This window comes from Dromiciops gliroides, chromosome 2 (genome assembly GCF_019393635.1).
Source record: "Dromiciops gliroides isolate mDroGli1 chromosome 2, mDroGli1.pri, whole genome shotgun sequence".
Lineage (NCBI taxonomy): Eukaryota > Metazoa > Chordata > Mammalia > Microbiotheria > Microbiotheriidae > Dromiciops > Dromiciops gliroides.
Genome location: NC_057862.1, coordinates 149,657,879 through 149,678,830, shown reverse-complemented (window position 1 = coordinate 149,678,830; position 20,952 = coordinate 149,657,879). Strand labels below are relative to the sequence as shown.

General features: G+C 46.1%; 1 protein-coding gene across 10 annotated transcripts in view; it reads left to right on the top strand.

Moving 5' to 3' along the window:
* Positions 1 to 20,952, top strand: part of MEGF11 (multiple EGF like domains 11) — a 466,023-nt gene that overhangs the window by 378,605 nt on the left and 66,466 nt on the right. For all 10 annotated transcript variants that reach the window (XR_006354901.1, XR_006354902.1, XM_043986259.1 and 7 more), the window contains 3 exons: positions 4,444 to 4,580; positions 7,977 to 8,189; positions 17,259 to 17,433. Coding sequence is in view for 8 of the 10 variants with exons in the window: in XM_043986259.1 (XP_043842194.1) it covers positions 4,444 to 4,580; positions 7,977 to 8,189; positions 17,259 to 17,433 (525 nt within the window). In the remaining 2 variants the exon portion in view is untranslated. The remainder of the gene's footprint in view (positions 1 to 4,443; positions 4,581 to 7,976; positions 8,190 to 17,258; positions 17,434 to 20,952) is intronic.

Below are 20,952 nucleotides of genomic sequence, written 5' to 3'. Positions count from 1 at the left end.
TTCTTTTTCGTCTCTTTTTCTTTTCTTTTTTTTTGGAGGCAATCGGGGTTAAGTGACTTGGCCAGAGTCACACAACTAATAAGAGTCTGAGGCTGGTTTTGAAAGGTGGTGCTTTCAAAGCTGCAGGAGTGAGCATGGATGAGCTCCAGGCCAGGGAGGTCAAGCTGATTAATTAGCTGCAGCAGAGGGATGAGGCAGGGTAGTCATAAGAATTGGTGGAAGACATCAGAGAGGAGACCAGCTGGGTCTTTTTTTTTTTTTTTTTTGGCGGGGCAATGAGGGTTAAGTAATTTGCCCAGGGTCACACAGCTAGTAAGTGTCAAGTGTCTGAGGCCAGATTTGAACTCGGGTCCTCCTGAATCCAGGGTCTATGCTTTATCCACTGTGCCACCTAGCTGCCCCGACCAGTTGGGTCTTGAAGGACAAGCAGAAGGGTTTGGAGTTTGAGTGACAGGACATATCAGTGGAATAAACCTGATCAATGGTAAGTGTCCGTATTTAGGAGATGCCCCCCCCCCAATCCCCAAAGGCTGAGTCCTAAGGCCGGCTCCTCTCCCACTTAGCTTCTCCTCTTCACTGCCTGCTTCTCCTTGAATGACAATGCCATTCTTTCCAGTAGAATTTATTCTGAAGCACTTTACCCTCACGTGGCTGTGCTGGGGCCTCTCCTGATACCCTAAGCTGAATATCAAGGTGCAGGGCTATGGGACTACAAACTCTCCCAATGTCCCTGTGACACAGACCTACAGAGAAGGACAGGAACTTTGAGGGGCCCAGCCCCAGTCACTTAAAGCACATGTACCCTGTGCTGGAGGCTGATTCGATGAACAAGAGATGTTTGGTTTCCCAAGGGTAAGTTGGAAGAAGCCATTCATTTCTTGGATCAATTCTCAGGATCCCAGGAGAATCAGCCTAGAAAGGAACATTGCTTGTCAACTACTCATAATTCTCAAGATTCTTTTCTCTAGAATTTTGAAGAGAAAAATGACTTTTACCAACAGATATGGATGGATGGGCATTCAGGTGGGGATGGAAGTGCTGGTTATGCCTGTGTGAGACTGCCTTCAGGGTCAAGTCATTCATCCCCCAGCTGAGAACCCACTCACAGGAACACTAAGGATGGCTTAGACAGTGGTCTAAGTATTCAGCTATCCTATATGAGGGCCAAGGCCTCCAAGTTTGAGAAGGAGGAGGAGGAGTGAATGAATGAATGAGTTTATTATGTGCTAAGCACTGTTGTAAGTGCTAGAGATACAAGTAGAAAAATAAAGATAGCCCCTGCTTTCAAAGGGTTCATACTCTAATTGGGGGAGACAACACATAAAAGAAAGTTCGGCTGCAGGTCAGACAGAAAATTCTTTAAGTCTTAAGGGTTCAGGGATAGGGCAGATGACAAGGCCCAGAGGGGACCCAAGGTTACATAGGTAGTTGAGATGATGGAGAATCAAGGCAGATGATAAGACCTGGTGGTGTTCCTTCTCATTAGAAGGAAGGGGAGCAGTCAAGCTCCTAAGTTGGGTGGAAGGAGAAGGTGAGAAGAGAGGGCACCATTCATGGCCGTGGCTCAGCTGTCCCAGATGGACTCTGAGGAAGGCAGTCTGCCCTCCACCCACCCCTGTTATGCCCAGTGTGGCATCTTAGAGTGGCAGGTGGTATGTAGGCTCTGCTCTTGACACAAGCCGATCCCTCCTCACGCCCCCCCCCCAATCAGAGGAAGAAAAGTTAGGGGATGTTAGTGAGCTAATTCTACAGCAGAGAGTATTGTTGCCTTATGGAAAGAGCTCTACAGGTAGACCTAGAGTAAGAGGTTTGGGGTTCAAGTCCTAGTTAGTCTCATAATCCTAGACAAATTACTTTGCCTCCCTGAGCCTCAGTATCTTCTTCTGGAAAATGGGTCCCCCAAGGTGAGGGAGAGCTGGATTAGATCTGTGGTGTCACACTCAAATAGAAAAGATTCCCTGCTGGCCGCATATCAATTTAGAAAACTGCAAATGAAAATGATCTGTGTTGTGTTATATTTCTACTTATTTCCCAGCTATGTTGTAATCTAGTTTGGGAGTACTGGGGAGTGTTGTGGGTGGTGTGTTTGATACCTCTGGATTGGAGAATCTCTAAAGTCCCTTCCAGCTCTAAATCACACAGGCATCTCCGTGCCTTGGTTTCCCCATGCGTAAAACTGGGGAAAATAATCTCTGTCCTTCTTGTTCTCCCAGAGAATAAAATAAACTTATATCCTACTGCTTTCCACATGGTTTTAGAAAAAATCAGCTATATAGGGGGCAGCTAGGTGGCACAGTGGATAAAGCACTGGCCCTGGATTCAGGAGGACCCAGTTCAAATCCGGTCTCAGACACTTGACACTTACTAGCTGTGTGACCCTGGGCAAGTCACTTAACCCCCATAGCCCTGCAAAAAAAATTAAAAATCAGCTATACAGTTACATAATGGGTGTGGTGGGGCAGGACAAGATTTTGTAATAATCACTGGTATTTATATCACACTTCCAGGTTTGCAAAGCACATTGCATACATTGTTTTATTTGATCCTCATAACCACCATGGGAGATCAGTGCTATTCTAATCCCCATTTTACTGATGAAGACATTGAGACTGGAAAGCTAAATGGCTTTCCTGTGGTTACACAGGTGACAGCTAGTAAATGTCGGAGGCCAGATTCAAACTCGTCTTCCTGATTCCAAACCCAGTGCTCTACCCACCAAGCTGTATAAGTGCAGTTCATAAGAAAAATATCTGGTGGTTTTAGCAGACTATAAGATCCACATAAGTCAATAGTGTGCCCTAACAATCCAAAAATGCTAATTTACTCTGTTGTTCAGTTGTTTCAGTCATGTCTGACTCTTTGTGACCCTATTTGGGGTTTTCTTGGCAAAAATACTGGAGGGGTTTGCCAGTCCTTCTCCAGCTCTCTTGACAGATGAGGAAACTGAGGCAAACAGGGTGGGGTGACTTGGCCAGGGTCACACAGCTAGTCAGTGTCTGAGGCCAGATTTGAACTCAGAAAGATGAGTCTTCCTGACTCCATACCCAGCATGCTATGCACACTGCACCACCTAGCTGGCCCTCATTTGCTCCTAGCCTGCAGTGTCCAGAACGGGGAAGAAGGTGGCAGTCTCTCTTTCCCTAATCAGATCACATCTAGAATGTTATGTTCAGACACAGGCCACGTTTCATGAGCACACCGATAAATTGGAAGGTGACCAGGGTAATGAGGGAACAAGAGGACATGTCATACATGATCCATTGAAGGAATTGGGAACGAGAAGACATAGGGGGAGCATCATGGCTGTCTTCCAAGTATTCAAAGGGCCATTGTGTTGAAGAGGGAGTGGTCCTTTCCAGTTAGAGCCTGTGATTCTGGGCCCAGTGGGGCAGCTCTCCTGACTGGTGTGTGCTCCACACCTTTATTCCCCCTCTTGCCCCTTCCTGCAAGGCCTTCTTCCTATCTTCCCTGCACTGAACCACATGCTTCTCTGATTCCTCAAGCTCACAGTGATCGATCCCATCCCAAGCTAGCTCCTCCTAAAGCACTTAGAACATGGACCACAAAGTCCGGAATGGGATAATAGACCATTTGCCTCATCCTCTGGTGACTAAATGTTTTCTCTTTCCTCATGCTCAAAGGTCTTCAGAGACAAGATTCCACATCTTTACCTTCCCTTGTCTGCACCTCTCTTGGCACTGAGTATAGGGCTAGGCACATCAAAGGCACTTTTATAATGATTACAGTAAAAATCAAGGCCGATGGTTCCAGATCCCACTACCAAGAGTTCTTCAACCAATGAGTGGGACCCTGGGGTCTATTGGCCTGAAGCAGTAGCCTAAGCCAGATCTGTACATAAGGGTAGATTTGAATGGGGGTGGGGGTTGTTAATAGTTTCTACAAATCTACACTAAAGCCACTCCTCAAAGGGAAAAAATGCATAAAACAGAGTAACAAAAAGTAAGTGGGCCACACTAAACATACTAGCTGGTGGAAAAATAAAGGCTGTCATGCTGGGTCCTTCCAGCACCAGCCAGGCCTACTCTTTTGTTAGCTTAGAGTCCGCATGGATAATAAGAACTTTGATGGTCATCTCTAGTGTGGGTTCTTAACCTGAGGTCTGTAATTTTTAAAAAATATTTCGATAACTATATTTCAATAGAATTTGTTTCCTTTATAATTCAACATATTTTATTTTATACATTTAAGAACAAGGGCTCCATAGTGTCCCTGGATTGTCAGAGGGCTCCATGATACAAAAATGGTTAAGTGCCCTTCACTTAACTGGAGGGCTGAGCTCCACCACTGGCCTCAGGGCCCATCTGTACCATCTATGTGCTGAATCCAAGCGACTTTTTGTTTTCAACATAATGCCTCCTGGAGTGGTCCAGCCTTGCCTTGGTCAGCACAGGTCAGACAGAACCTTTCTCTCCTCTCTTTCAGGGAGTGGTGTGTGCCCAGCCTTGCCCACCAGGGACGTTTGGCATCAACTGCAGCCAGAGCTGCCCGTGTCACCATGGAGGGCAATGTGACCATGTGACGGGACTGTGTCAGTGTGCGGCTGGATACATGGGGGATAGGTAAGGAGTCATCTGCATGGCCTCTCAACACCAGCTGTTCTCATTCTTGATATTTCCATCATTCATTAATAGCTCTGCAAATAAGGATCATGGTTTTTGCCAGCCTGCCCCTTCTGTGCTTCTCAAAGGCATGGGGTAAGTATACCTCCCAAACAGACTCCCCTTTAGCCTAAAGGGGTCCCCAAAGCCAACATCTTTACTCAAGATTTATAGTGACTCTCCCTCAGGGAAAGCAAGAGAGTAAACTATCCAAACTCAATTATACGAGTTAATGGAAATGAGCCCCAAAGAGCTGGTAATCTACAAATCCTATCTGTTCAGCTTTAGAAATCAATCACTTGGTTCATATATCTGTAACATAGCAGAGAGGCAGTGAAGCATAGTGGGTAGTGCTGGCCTCAGAGTCAGGAAAATCTGGGTCCAAGGAAGGTCTGCCTCCGATGTGCTCCAGCCATGTGACCATGGACGAATCACAGGCTCTTAGGGCCTGAGTCAGTCCCTGAGATTAAGCTGAGATGAGTTGTGAATGGCTACTGGAGGGTCTCCATAATGTGGATTCCTTGCAACAATAAAATCAGAGGTCTAGACCAGAACAAAACAAAAACAATGGCAACCTCTCCCAGCAAAGCAGGAATCCTCAGATAGGACTTGGGTTTCTTTGTTTATTTTTTTAATTCCTCCCTGACTCAGAGCCACAGTGCAGGCAGCCGTGATTCTGGTCCCCAGAGTTATATCTTCTCCTTCCCTTCAGACTGTGTATATTTCTGATGTCATACAGCTGGCGATCTTAAGGCCTTCCTGGGGCGGAAGGTGGGGAGTTGTTCTGTGGCCGGGCCTGAGGAGGATCTTCATCGGAAATGCACACTGCAGAGACACCCAAACTGAACGAGAGGTCAAGCTCACCCCCAGGGTTGAGAATCAGAAAGGGACCAAGCTGAGGGCCTGTCCAACTCCCAAAGCTACAAAGCCATGTTGATGTTGTTCGGTTTTCCCCCCAGATGAGCTCCCTCCTACTTTACTTCATGCTCGGCCCAGTATTTATAGTGATGGCAGCCAGAGCCTCCATATTTCCCATTTTTTTATCTTGCCCTTCCTTACAGCCGAAGGACACCTAGGAAGAGTGTCATTTCTTTCAGAATCTATGCAATTCCTTGCATCTGGCCTTCTGAAATTCCTAGCATCGTTTTGTACTTGAATTAGTGCTTGATATGGAATTCAGAGACCTAGGTTCATATTCCAGCTCTGTTACTCTCTTATCCGTATGCCCTTGGACAAATCACTTACCTTCTATAAAAATGAGTGGTTTGGATGAGCTGGGCTCTGAAGTCTTCCAGCTCTGTAACCTAGGAATTTAATTAGGTCCTTGGGGGAGCTCAGAGCCAAGATGCCTCTCGGAGGGCATGAGCCACTAGACCCAGGGCAGGACAGGAAACAGAGAAGACAGAGATATAAAGCACAGGAATCTGAGAGAGCACGGAGATTTTTTTTCCAGTCTGTTAATAGGATAAAGGACCCAGCCTTGCTTTCCACTGGTTGGGCCCAGTGTCACTGTTCCAAGGCCTAGTATCTGTGTTTCCTAACCCCAACAAATATCAGCTCTTGCGTTTTTTCCCCAATCCACCAACCAAGGGGCAAAGCATCCAGGGAAGGAGTGGATAGAGAGGGAGAAAGGCCAAAGTCAGTCTGACTTTCAGAAGTCAGAGGCTGGCTCCCATCTTCATGCTCCAGTGACGGATTCCAGGGGGAAGGGCCCGCAGCAAACCTACGTACCCTCTGGAAAACCCCATGGATCGATCTGCTCAAGCAGAAAATGGGAAGGCCTGGTGATATTTGGCTTGTGCGTCTACACGGGCCACCTCGTGTTTAATATTTTGTGAAATTGCCTCCATCCATTTTGCCGGTGACAGCCACATTAACCCAACCCAAATCATCGCCCAGCATATTAAAGTTCAGCGGGTGTAATAACGCGGCCTCCCCAGATAGGCAGGAACAAATGTAAATTAAACAAGAAACATAACTAGGGCTTTGCAGCTCATTTTGTGATTTAATTGAGCAATGTATCTGGTTGTTAATGGCATTATTGGACACATTAGATTGATATGTTGCAAAGGAAGGATGTTTAAGTAGAGAACTAATTCCTGCTGTGATTATCCTTATGTTCCAGAGGCCCCGTTATTAGCATGCTTTGTGTAAAATTCATTAGCAGGAGCTGCTTGATCTCTAAATAAATAAGTTGTTTAAATTGTTAGCAGGAAAAAAAGGCTAATTATGCAAATGGATTAGGTCGTCAATATTTCATTTCCAGATGCTTTTCTTCATGCTATACAGCGCTTCATCATCCCTATAAATATAGCAAGAGGTAAAATGCCCTGCTGAGGAGGCAAGAGCCTCCAGGATCACTGGCCTCTCCTGCTGGTGAGAAAGGAGTATGGCAAGAGAGTGCTGGACTTGGAAGCCAGAGAGACCTGAGTTCAAATTCCTCCTTCAAAACTTACAAGCTTGGGGCAGCTAGGTGGCGCACCTAGATAAAGCACCAGCTCTGGATTCAGGAGGACCTGAGTTCAAATCCGGCCTGAGACACTTGACACTTACTAGCTATGTGATCCTGGGCAAGTCACTTAACCCTTACTGCCCCACAAAACAAACAAACAAAACTTACAAGCTGTGTGACTGTGGGCAAACTGACAGACCTGAGTTTCTGAAAAATGGGAATAACAGTGCCTGACTCACACACTTGTCAAGAGGATCATGTGAACTCATCTTTGTCAAACATCTTGGAAATCAGGAGAACTCTGTAGATGTAAGCTGCCATTGTTATTGTTGGTGGAGGAGATCAGAGGCAGTGGTGGGCTCTCCCCAGGTGTGTCTTTCTCCAGTATATGAGCCTCATGAGGGCAAGGCCAAGAGAGAAGATGACGCCAGCCCCAAAGCCAAGTGACCCCTGAGGACAACCATGCTGGGGGGGGGATGTTTGAATTTGGCTTTGAAATTGGGTGGAGATGTTAAAACATAAGCTGGCATACAGAAACAGGGAGGACATTCCAGGCTAGTAAAGACTCAACTCAGTGTAGCCCCACAAGGCCACGTTGAGTCCTTACCAGCCTGGAATGTCTCACCCTTTTCTATATGCAAGACCCTGGATGATTGAGAGAGTGCTAAGCTTGGAGTCACCTGGGTTTCAGTGCAGCCTCAGATTCACACTGTCTTGATCTTGCCCAAATCATTTAATTTCTCTAGGCCTCAGTTTTCTCATTTGTAAAATGAGGGGGTTAGACTTGGCCTCTGAGGTCCTTCCGGGTCTGAATTTGTGATCCTTTGATGCTATAATTCATAGCAAGGCTTGGCAACTGGTGACATCTTAGGGAAGTCTCAGTGGCTATGTGTGTTCCTTTGCAGATGCCAAGAGGAATGCCCCATCGGTACCTTTGGCTTCCAGTGCTCCCAGCGCTGTGACTGCCACAATGGGGCCCAGTGCTTGCCGGCCACTGGTGCCTGTGTGTGTGACCCAGGCTACAAAGGACCCCGATGCCAGGAGCGGCTGTGCCCTGAGGGGCTGCACGGCCCACAGTGCACCAAGCCTTGTCCTTGTAATGCCACCAACACAATCAGGTAGGTGTTCCCAAGGACCGATGAGTCGAGGGGTCTCGGGGCAAGGTGAAGGGGTGGTGGGAGGCCTAAGAGCACTGGGTTTGCTCCATAGGGTCAGAAGAAGGGATGTAGACCCACTCCCAGGAAACCAGGCCCTGGGGCAGGTCTAACAATCCGGATGCCCTTGATCCTTGTCCAGTTGGAAGGGACTGAGATAGCAGAAGTCCAGATCTAGGAAATGACAGGTCTGAACAAAGGGAGACAAATTGGAAAGATTCCTGGTCTTTCAGGCACATGACCTAGGTTTGAGCCCCAGCTCTGACGCTTATTAACATCATGACCGTGGGCCGTGTGTTTCCCTCTCTGGGCTGCCATTCAGTTAAAGAATGAAAAAGGTGGAAGAGATGATGTTAAAGTTTTCTTCCGCCTCTCACTTTGTGTGATTGAGGTTACCCCTCAGGAGAGCACTGGGAACTCCTCCCCACCCCACCCCCAAAAGAATGTCGATGAAAGTCATGGAATCTCCTTCTGCTACAGCTCTTTAAAAGCAGGAATGGCACCCCCCTACCCACCTCCACCCCCGTGTATTCAGCCTGAGGTGTGAGCCGTCCTGTCCACAGGCAATCACTGACCCAGATGTCAGAGGACCTGGGTTCTGATTCTAACTACCTGCGAGACCTTGGACAAGTCACTTAACTTCCTGTGGCTTTAGCTTCCCTATCTGCAAAATGAAGGGGGTGGACTAGAGGACCCCTGAAATCCCTTCCAGCATTAGACATGTGACCATGCACATATTAATAGTGTTCAGGAAAATGCCATCGGATGAGTCTATGGCTCTATGAAGCAGGGCAGCCAGGGGCTGGTGGACTGCAGGCCTTGAATGATCCTTTGATTGATCCTATCAGGGAGAGTTTCTTAAACTCTTTCCACTTGCAACCCCTTTTAGTCCAGGAAATTTTTATGTGACCCTGGGTATATAGGTATATAAAATAGGTATATACAACTTCTTGCTATTGCCACATTTTTCATAACCCTCAGATTTGGTTACGTGACCCCATATGCAGTTGCAACCCACAGTTGAAGAAGCAAAGCTATCAGGCATAAGTGGCTAAGTGGCACAGTGGATAGAGGGTGGGCCCTGGAGTCAGGAAGACCTGAGTTCAAATCTGGCCTCAGACACTTACTAGCTGTGTGACTCTGGGCAAGCTACTTATCCCTATTTGTCTCAGTTTCCTCATCTGTCAATTGAGCTGGAGAAAGAAATGACAAACCACTCCAGTGTCTTTGCCAAGAAAACCCCAAATGAGGGGCAGCTAGGTGGTGCAGTGGATAAAGCACCAGCCCTAGATTCAGGAGGACCTGAGTTCAAATCCAGACAGTGACACTTGACACTTACTAGCTGTGTGACCCTGGGCAAGTCCCTTAACCCTCACTGCCCTGCAAAACAAACAAACAAAAACCAAGAAAATCCCAAATGGCATTGGACTTGACTAATTCACTAAACAACAATAATAAGCTATAAACTTGGATTGTACACACACACACACACACACACACACACACACACACACACACACACACACATTCCCATTGTCCTGCTTTCATTTACCTTGGGAACCTGAGTTTTGGTGGGTGACTTGCCCACATAGGTTTTGGGTATTGAGGTTCTTCATCTTTAAATGTTATAAAATGGCAGGATTTTACTGATCACCTGACCATCTCATCTCTGCTTCAACATTTCCAGGGATAGGGAGCTCATTACCTCACAATATAGTCCATTAAGTCCATTGCTGGTCAGGTCTGAGTGTTAAAATGGCCTGCTTTGTACTGAGTCAAAATCTAGCTCCTTGAAACTTTCATCCATTGATCTGAGTTCTGCCCCCTGGCAAGGACCATGTCTTAGTGACTGTAGTATCATCCCCTGTGGCTGGCCCAATACATTCTGTATAGCGGGCACTCAATAAATACAGTCAAATGAATGAACTCCGAGGAATTCTATCTCTTCTTCTCTGACTTCCAGCCCTTCTTTTATGAAGAGACAGCTCCCGTGTCTCTTCTAAGCCTGTTCCTTTTAAAGGCTCAAATGTCCTATTTCCTTCAGCAGTTCCTCAAGATCGCCTCTCAGATCCTTCACCCTTCAGTCTGTTTCCCTCTTAAAATATGCTCCTAACTGGGCACAGTTGTCCTGATGTGCCCTGCTCAGCAGCTTCCTGGACTCAGTACTTCAGTCAGGGCAAGCTAAGCGTGTTATTGGAGCAGCCGCATCAAGCTTTGGCTCTTGCTAAGTCCACAAATGGTCTCACTGTCTTAGAAAGCTTCCCTTCTGTGTTCTGCTAATGCAGCCAGGGTCTCTGGCATCATTGACCCAGAAGACGAGTCAGAGAATTTTCCCACTCACAGATACCCCGACCTCCAACCTGAGCAGAACCTGGCTTCCAGCCCTAAGTAGCCCAGAGCTCACGTAAATAGGGGGGTTGGAGGAGGGCAGGACAGAAATATGAGTGACAGATGAGGGATCATTCAAGACAGAGGGACAGGGATTACTCCCTATAATCAATCAATCAGTAAGCATAAGAGGTCATCTAGGTATCCCAGTGGATAGCACTGGGCCTGGAGTTAGGAAGACCTGAGTTCGAATCCAACATCAGACACTAGCTGTGTTACCCTGGGCAAGTCACTTAACCGTGTTTGCCCCAGTTTCCTCATTTGTAAAATGAGCTGGAGAAGGAAATGGCAAATTGCTTGCCAAGAAAACCCCAAAGAGGGTCATGAAGAGTTGGTCACAACCAAAACAACTGAACAAGAAGCATAAAAGAGCTTCATTCTATAACGGCACTCAACATGTATACATATAAATATGTATATATGGAAAATAGAGACAAAATAAAATAGAAAAAAAAAAAAAAGCAGAGAGATCAGGAACGTCTTCATGTAATACATGGTACTAAGTAATTCACTCTCCAGTGTCCATGATGTCCTATCCATCCCTCAGATGGGTTTTCTATACAAAGGATGAGGAGACAAGAAACAACAGGGGTTTTCCATAGTCTCACTTCCAAGAGCTTTGAAGTTGGACTTTTCCTTCCCTCAGACTCAGAGGCTTTTGGGACTGCCTCCTGGTCATCTCTTCTTCCTCCTATCTCTCTTCCTGCTTCATTCACTTATTCATTACACAAAAGGGGATCAAGTCCCTACAATGTGCAGGGCATATCTCTCTCTCTCTCTCTCTCTCTCTCTCTCTCTCTCTCTCTCTCTCTCTCTCTCTCTCTCTCTCTCTCCCCCTCTCCCTCTCCCTCTCCCTCTCCCTCTCCCTCTCCCTCTCCCTCTCCCTCCCTCTCTCTCCCTCTCTCTCCCTCTCTCTCCCTCTCTTTCCCTCTCTCCATCTCTCTTTCCCTCTCTCCATCTCTCTCTCTCCCTCTCTCTCTTCATCTCTTCATGTCTCTCTCTGTCTCCATGTCTCTCTCTCTCTGACTTCTGTCCATTGATAAACATATTTCTCACTCAGTGTCTTCTCAAGGCAGTTGCAGAAAGAAGAGATGGCAGCAGAGGCAAGACCTCTTTTTTTTCTCCTCCCTATTTCTCACCACAGCTACTATCCTCCCCTCCCCTCTCCCCGACCTCCCAGACTTCATTCAATGCATTCAGGGGCTGTCAGTCCTGAGACAGATGGAAGAAGAATGACAGGCAATAACTGACTCAGGAGCTGTCCACACTCCAGGGATTTTGTCTTTGCTGATGACTTGTGAAGACAAGAGCCTCCTTGGCCCCCCAATGGCTCTCCCCTCCTTCCCCCAACTCACATTGCTTCTTTTGATTTATTTATTACTTGATTGCCCTCAAATCAACATAAAGCCATTGGTGACCTTCAAGGGGCTTTGCAAGTAATGGCTACTTAGTCAATATTTGTTGATTTGATTTGATTTTTACCAACGCTGCTCTCAAGCCCTCTGAGAGCCCAAGGAATCTCTGATTGCAGGAACTGAGTAGGACTGGGGAAGATTGAGGCAAAGGCCACAGAGTGGCCATGAAGCTCAGTCGGATGAGCTCCAGATTGCCTGACCTCCAGGGCCTCTGCTGAGTCAGCCTGCGTCTTCGGTCATTCAGCATGCTCACTGAGCACCTGCTCAGTGCAGAGGTGCTGTGCTAAGTACAGTAGGTATCACAGAAATGAGCAAGAAGACAGGGTCCTTTCCCTCAAGGACTTTAGATTCTACAAGTGGAGCCAAGGCATGTGCAGTGCAAGGCTGCATGCGTTAAGTGATTAGTGCAGGCAGTCCTCAGATCCCCAAGGGATCCATGGATAGATCTGTGTCCATAAACTTGGATGAAAAAGAATCTACATCTTTACTTCAATATAATCATTTTCATTGCTCATCCTAAGTGTTTTTTTAAATTTTATGCATTTAAAACATTATTCTGAATTACTAATCAAGTGTTTCACTTCTCCAATTTGTATAACTTTTCCGAAGGAAATACTCAAAGGACTCCCTTTATATCCCTAAATTTTTTATGCATTCTTTTAAAATAATTTTTACAATAAACACAAAATAATGTCAGCTAATTGTAACTAAGTAAATAAACAATATGAAAAACAAAAATCTCAAATAAAACTCTAAACTCCAAAATTTAAAAAAAAACCACAAAAACCATTATTCTGAAAAGGTTCCATAGATGTTTCCAGATTGCCAGAATGACCCATGATACTCATAAAAAATTTAAAAACCCCTTTCCAGGGGCAGCTAGGTGGCACAGTAGATAGAGCACCAGCACTGGAGTCAAGAGGACCTGAGTTCAAATCCAGCCTCAGACACTTAACCCTTAATAGCTGTGTGACTCTGGGCAAGTCACTTAACCCCAATTGCCTCACCCCCCCCAAAAAAGAACCCCTTTCCAATGAGTCGTCTAGGCAATAATTGCTACAGATCAGAGTAAGAGGACACCAGTGAGGATTGGAGTGATCAATGAAGACTTCTTGGAGGAGAAAGCTGTGGATCTAGACCTTGAAGAGGAGAGGTAGGATTCCAGTAAGCAGAGAGAACAGGGGAATGTCATTTCAGGCACTATGCCTCCCACTATGATTTATTGGCTGGGTATCTGAGGGGTGTCTGGGTATCTTCCTGGAGAAAGGGACACACCATTTACCTCACCACCACCACCCCCTTATAGGGCAGATTGAGTGCAGGGCTGTGGCTCATTGAGGGATAAAAAGAAACATTGCTCCTGTTGATATAGAACATGTGTTCTCTACTGTAAATATCCCAACCAAGCCCCCAAATTAAATAGCTACTGTTATCCTGTTGATTATTGCACAACCTTGCCCTGCATAATTTATCATTTCCGTAAGGATTGCTCTATGCATTATTTAGCTGGATGGACTCCTTCCTCCCTCCCTCCCCACGCCCCCTTGCTAATCTTAGCTCATCTAATATTGATGATTATTTATTTGACTTAATGTCTTTAACACATGCTGAGTTTCAGAACCAAGTGGTATGTTAGCAACCTTTTCTGAAAAGGCAGGAAGCCCCTGGAGATTCCAAGAGACCACCTAGCCCGGGTATCTGCCAATATCTACATGAATAACTCCTCCAAACCTGTACTTTGCAAGAGACCATTCTGTAGGCTAAGAGTTCATCACACTCTCTCTCTGCCTCCTGCCAGGTGTGTCCCAACAGGACATTGTCTTTCTTATTTTCAAAGATTCTTCTCCCTCCTCTGGGTGCCCATTTCCAAGTTTCAATCTCCCCCCAGCAGTCAGGAAGTTCTCCATAACTTGCTGAAATTGTATTGCTGTTCTCTTTTCTTCTTTTGCTCTGTCCTCACAGAAGACAGAGAACAGCTCAGAACCTCTCTGTGTGACTATGTGCTTTTAGGGGTATGGGTCAACCCTTCTCTCCACTTTGGGAGTTTACCCCCCTACAGAGCCTTCTCCTTCAATTCAGGGGGGAAAAAGATGTCAACAGCTATCAGTCTGAACATACTGGTAGGTGGGGGTACCTCTGGAAGTCCTCATCAACCCAGGGATTGTTCCTTCTTTGGCACCTTTGGCCAGCACACTAAGTAGAAATGCCTTGACCAAATGGTATCTTTTTTCTATAGTTATAAAAAATGTCCTCTCCAAAGATTTCCCTTCTCTCTGCTTCACTATTTCTACCTGTGCAATGAATTGGTTATATCATTCCTCTTAGGCATAATGGAAAGAAAGGGCCCTGGTGCCCTTGAGAAATAGGGGATTGCTGCTTGATTCCAGAGATGAAGGCAGCTTTGAAGATACAGAAAACCTCAATCTCCTTTCTGCCCCACCATGGGTCTTGAGTCCCTAGAGGGGAATTCATATGGTCTGGGAGTAGCTTGTCATTCAGGGATCAGCTGAAAAAACTTAGGGTATTTATTGGTGTAAGGGCTAATATAGAAAAGGTTGTTGGCTCATGCTGCTTGGCCCCAGAGACTAGAAATAAGCAGACTGTAGTGAGGCAGATTTGGGCTTAATATAAGGAAAGATTTTCAAATAACCAGAACTATCCAAAAGGGAAATGGACTGCCTCTAAAGAGAGTAGACAGCTTCAAGTAGAGATTGTTTGGCCACATATCAGAGATAGTGTAGACTGTGTCTTCTGTTCTGGTAGATTTGGGATTCAACAGTCACTGAGATTTCTCCCAAACATGAGATTCTGTTATTGCCCAGGAAGGGGACAGAAACATCCCAACTCCAATAGCTCTGGTCTCCCCACACAGAATTCTATCCTCACTCAGCTCTCTGGGAGAACTTGGTTTGTGATCACCCATCTCAGAGAGAAATCACCAACACAATTCCAAGTTATTTCATGCCCCTCGTAAACTTACTATGCTGTATGCAAAGGCGCCATCCTGCTTAATAAAAGAAAACAACCTTGAGAGGAGAGACCTGCCTTCTGAATGTGCCCCCTGCAATTGAATTGTCATAGAAGGATTCCAGCAGCCCAGATCATATATTACCTTTGAAAGATTGGATTAAGCCAACAGATGCAGCATTGATAAAAATCTCATAGCATGTGCTATCGAGGAGAGACTGCACAAAACCACCCTTAAAATATTCCTGTAATGTTTAGCTTTCAGTTCCTATTAGTCTGTGATTAATCGATGTCTGGGGAAAATGGAAAAAAACAGGAGGCAAAAAAAGGAACCCAACTAAACAGCAAGGATTGTAAGCTTTGCTTGAGATTTCCCAGGCAGAGACGTGGGCCTATGACCCAGGGGAATCTCTCCTGCCGTCTGCCAGCCAGGGAACTGGCATTTGTCTCTGCTTGGGATCTCTAGTCACCTTTTGATGAGAACATCCAGATTCAATTGGCCATGATTAAGACCTGAAGGAACTTGTCTGTATAGAAAGTCTGGAAGATCCCAGAGCTAGGATCTCAGACATATAGCTTGACCCCTCCCCACCATCCCTATTCTACACACACACACACACACACACACACACACATTCACTCCATTCCAAAGCCTGTCTCCAAGCAGGAACAAACAGATCACCTTCACGCTGATAAGAATTTCTCCTGTTCTTTTCCAGAGACCCACCACCTCTTCCATTGTTAGCAAGTCCTATTATCTTACTTATTATCTTGATCCCTCATGATTCCCTGTAAGCTCATTTCCTCTTTGGAGGAAGAAATGGAGAACAGTTTGATCAATGGTGTCAGGCTCAAATAGAAGCCAGGGCCACTGAACTGTCCATAAAAATCCCTGTGGGCCACAGGTTGACTTAGACAACTTTAAATTAATATCATCTGTGTTGCATTGTATCTCTCTGTATTTTGTTGAACATTTCCCAGTGATATCTTAATCTGTTCCAGGCCCTCAGGGGCGTTGTGGCTGCCATGCTTCCAGCAATCCATGCGTGTGTTTGGCATCTCTGGGGTAGATCAGAATAGGCTAACACTCATTCTTCCCACCAGAGGTCATTTCTAGGTCCATGATTCTAAGTCTGAGGACCATCCAGGGGGACAGAGAACCTGTCTAAACCCCTAAAATTCATTTCCTTTTCCAATCCTCTTTCCCACCCCTTGTAGGTCAAGGCATCTCCCCTGGTGGTGGATGGCCCCCTCATCTTGAAGGGAAGGAATTGAAGCTCCAAGCCTCTGTTTTTAGTTTTTCTGATCAATTAGAGACACTGAGGTGGAGTGGAAAGAACCAACTTTAAGTTTGGGCCCCAGGAGACCTCAGGCAGAGGGGTGCACCTTCAGGAAGCATTGACTGAGCCCCTCTCTGCACAAGGCACAATGCTAGACATTGGGGAAACCACAATCCCTGTCCTCAATCTAATTGGGGTTATAAGACACGTATATAAATAAAAAAAGGAACCTTAGTGCCACAGGAGAGATATAAATGGTTATGGCATTTGATGTTCTTGACTACTGCTTACATGATAGAAGCATTCCATCTTTCTTTTTTTCACAGTAGATGGGAGAAGTAGGAGGATGAAGAAATAAATACTTAATTTTTTTAAGTATATCTTTTTTTTCTTTTATTTTTTTGTGGGGCAATGGGGGTTAAGTGACTTGCCCAGGGTCACACAGCTAGTAAGTGTCAAGTGTCTGAGGCCAGATTTGAACTCAGGTCCTCCTGAATCCAGGGCTGGTGCTTTATCCACTGCGCCAACTAGCTGCCCCTAAAAAGTATTTCTTAAAGTTAGAGTAGTCCTGAGGAGAGTGAAATAATTTCCACTTGGAGTGGGGAGGGGAAGAGAGAAATCAAGAAGGCTCAATAAAGGAGGTGGAGTTTGAGGCACCTAAAGGGAGGGGTGGAATTTTGAAAGCTGGAGATCCAGGGGCATTTCAGGCAGAAGCAAAGGCATGGGGCAGAAACCTAGAGATAGGAAAGGACGGGACGTATTCAAGAAATGGCAAATAGTACTGCAAAACTAGAGAACAAAATCTGTGTCAAGGTGCTAGTAGGAGGTGAGACTGGAATGGTTCTGCCTGGCTCTGGGCAGAGTCCCACATTAGTATAAATTTGGGGCCTTCCTTCCCCTTATGCTGTGGGTGGGCCTGGGTTATGGTTATCTATTCTTCATCCCTGACCAGCATCTCTTTTTGTCTGTCTCTCTCTGCCCAGCTGTCACCCTGTGTCAGGAGCTTGCACATGCCACGCAGGTTGGGCCAGCCCACACTGTAATGAGTCCTGTCCTGCTGGCTCCTACGGCGAGGGCTGTCGGCTAGTGTGTGCCTGTCAGAATGGGGCTGACTGTCACAGCATCACAGGGAGTTGCACCTGTGCCCCCGGCTTCATGGTAAGAGGAATGACCTCTGAGTCCCCACTCTGAGCAGGAGACTCTGGGGGAGAGGGAGAAAGACCTCTCAATTCCCTGCCCACAAATACTCCAATAAGTAGAGAATGAGGTGATGCACAACCTTGGGGCTCAGGCCAATTGGTTGTAAAGAATCCAGGCATTTGGAACAAGCCTCCACAGGGGGCGTCTAGGAGGTCGGCCGTGGCCTTGGAGCCCCTATCAGAGACAATACTTCTGACAGGTGAGAACTTAGGGGTGACGAGATGTCTTCTGTGAGCCCTCCACTCTATATTTGAAAATCAAGAGGCTTGAAGTGTGTGGGAGAGAAAGGATGAGCAGTGGCATCAGAGGGCCTGTGTAGTCAGGGGGCTCATCACCCTGCTTTCTTTGCCAGGTTTCCTTGAGTAAGGGGCATGATCTTTGCCCCCTCAGTGTTCTCCACCCCCATTTAGAGAAGTGTCAACAGAGGGTGGCCAGCCTGGTGGCAGGATTCTTAGCCAGGCCCTCCATAATGGTGTGGGCCTCTCCTGCTAAGAACATTTTCATCCAGGTGATACTGAGTGGGTGAGCAAGAAGATTCCCCTTGAAGGGGATGTGCAGTGTACTGGAGAGCCTTGAACTTGAGTGAGGAGACACGGCAGTTCTGCCACTGTGTAGCTGTGTGACCTTGAGCCACTGACTCTGCCTCTCTGGTACCCAGTTTCCTCATCTGTAAAATGAGAAACGTTAGATTGCATGATCTCCAAGGTCCATTTTTTCTCTAGCCTTGTAGGAAAAAGAAGCCATTTGTTTGTGAGACAGTGACTGAAGGGAGATTCAAAGCATTTTGCCTTGTAATGGTGAAGGAGTTTTAGGAAATGATATATATATATATATATATATGCTTTTATTTCTATTTTTACTTATATATCTATATTTATATATGTATATGTGTGTATGTATATTTATATAATCTGTTTCGTATATATAATATATAGAGAAATAATGTCTCGAGGCATTTTTAGCACCAGCCAGTGGAGTGGGAAGTCCTGGCCATCTGCCAGGGGAGCCATGGGGGAGGGGGGAGGAGGGAGGAGATGAGGAGGCAAAGAAGCAAAGTAGCAAAGTGCAGGGCCTGTAATCAATACATCCTTTAATGCCAAAGCTACCTGTGGTCCCCACTTGCCCGAGCATAGCAATGTTCCAGGGTCAGGAGAGAGACTCCAAGGAAATAGGCCCCATCAGGATCTGAAATGAAGAAAGCTGGGAGCCGAGTGACTTATTTTCTGTTCGTTGACTGACTGTTTCCTCCCCTCACCTCAGACTTCAGGGAACTTCACCATTCCATCTGAGTCATCTCGCTGTCGAGATTGCCAGAGGATCTGGGCTAAGACAGATTGCAGTCTCGGCTACTCTGATGAAAGCTGGCCAGCTCCTATCCATCTCCTTCCTTCCAGCCCCATTCAGCCTCATTATACCTGAACGAGCTCGTCTGGGGTCTTCAGCTGGTAGTGTCTAACCTAACAGATCGGGGTGATTATGGGACAATGGATTGGCCTCACCAGGTGTCCCTCAGCCTGTTGTCAGCTAGGCTCAGAAGCAAGGGAGGTCTTGAAGGGACTGGAGGAGGCGTCACTGAAAGAGATTTCACCTGTTAGGCGGGGAGTCTCCAGTCTGCTCTAACATTTGGTCAGCTCTGGCCAGGGAGGAGACTAGACAATCACTGGGATGGCCTCAGGTGAGACCATCATGGCTCAGGCAGGAAAATAGCTCATAATCTATGGCAATGGACAGGGTGTTTAGCGGAAAGATAATTGGACTGGAAATCAGGACACCTGAGTTCTTAGCTCAGCCCTAACACTAATTGGCTTTGTGACCTTGAGACAAGTCCTCTGGGCTTTTGGTGTGGTTTTTTTTTCAGACGGAACAGGATAATAATACTTGTCCTGCCCCTTTCTCAGGGTTCTGACCATCAGTAGATAATGATTTGTTTTAAGCTTCCTTATTGTCTTCTTTCCCCTTTAATTCCATACACTCCCTTTGAGCCCAACTTTGTAACAAAGAAAGACATTTAATCAAAACCAACTGACACAGTAACTTTTCTGGTAGCATCCAAAGCCCCGCACCTCTGTACTGAGAAGGGGGAAAAGTGTGTCTCCTTTTCAACTGAATCAGTCATTATATTTCATGTGGGATCATGAGAACTTTGAAAAGTTCCAAGCACTGAGTGTGCATGATAGCCCATAAAGAGGGGGTAGGTGCTAAGAGCTCAGAAATGGTGCTAAGTTGGCTTTTCCACACACAAACACAGAGGAAAGGGAGCAGCCTAGGACACCAATATCAGACTCGTATTCCCCATCCAGAAATCTGTTCTTGTCAAGCCTCTGTTGAGAATCCTTCAGTGCTTTCCTAATGAGAAAAGCTCCCACACCTTGGTTTGACAGTTGAGGCCAGTCTTTCCAGTCTCGTCTCTTAAAACTCTCCTTCAGGAACTCCACGTTCTAGTCACACTGGACCCTTTGCTGTCCCCTGCACACATGCCGACTGCCACAATTCTGTGCCTCCTCTCTCCCTCCTGTCTGTCCTTTAAAACTGAACACAAATACCACCTTCTCCAGGGAGCCTTCCCTGATCCTTTCAATCAGTATTAATTTCCCCCCTGACCCCCAGACCTCACCCAACCCTAGCAGCTCTTTTATGCACTTTTAGAATATTGACATACTAATTTTAAGTGTCAGTGGTTTGTTTTCCCACCTCAATAGACTGTAAGCTTCTTTAATTATTTTTTTTTTTAGTGAGGCATTTGGGGTTCAGTGACTTGCCCAGGGTCACACAGCTAGTAAGTGTTAAGTGTCTGAGGTCAGATTTGAACTCAGGTACTCCTGACTCCAGGGCCGGCGCTCTATCCACTGCGCCACCTAGCTGCCCTAGACTGTAAGCTTCTTGAGGGCAAATGGTCCTCTCTCCCCCTGCACCTAGCTCAGTGCTCTGAATGCATTAGGTGCTTTAAAAGTGTATGTGGGAAAAAAGTAAACATGTATGTGGAATAACTGCTGTGTGAGGGAGGCTGGGAGGTACAATGGAAAGGAGTCCTGGACTCTGCGGAGCAGAGAGCCGGGTTCCAGAAACAGTTCCACCATTGATTTGTCATTTGGCCTGGAGCAAGTCTCTGCCCCTTTTTCCACCTCCGTTTGCTCATTAGAAACATGAGCAGAAAATGGGAACTGATAGGCCTAACTCTCAGGAGCATTATAAGGATCAGATAAGATACTAGAAATATAAACTAATGTTCTACCTTGTTGACAGCTAGGTTGGTAGAGTGGACAGAAGACAGGGCTTGGAGTCAAGAAGACTTGAATTCATATGTTGAATTCAAGTCACTTATTTGACTGTGTGACCTTTTGCAAGTCACTTAACTTTTCTTTCCCTTAGTTTCTTTATTTGTAAAATGAAAGGGTTAGACTCACTGGCCTCTAAAGCACCTAGAGACAGCCTAGGTGGTACAGTGGATAGTGTGTTGGACCTGGAGTCAGGAAGATT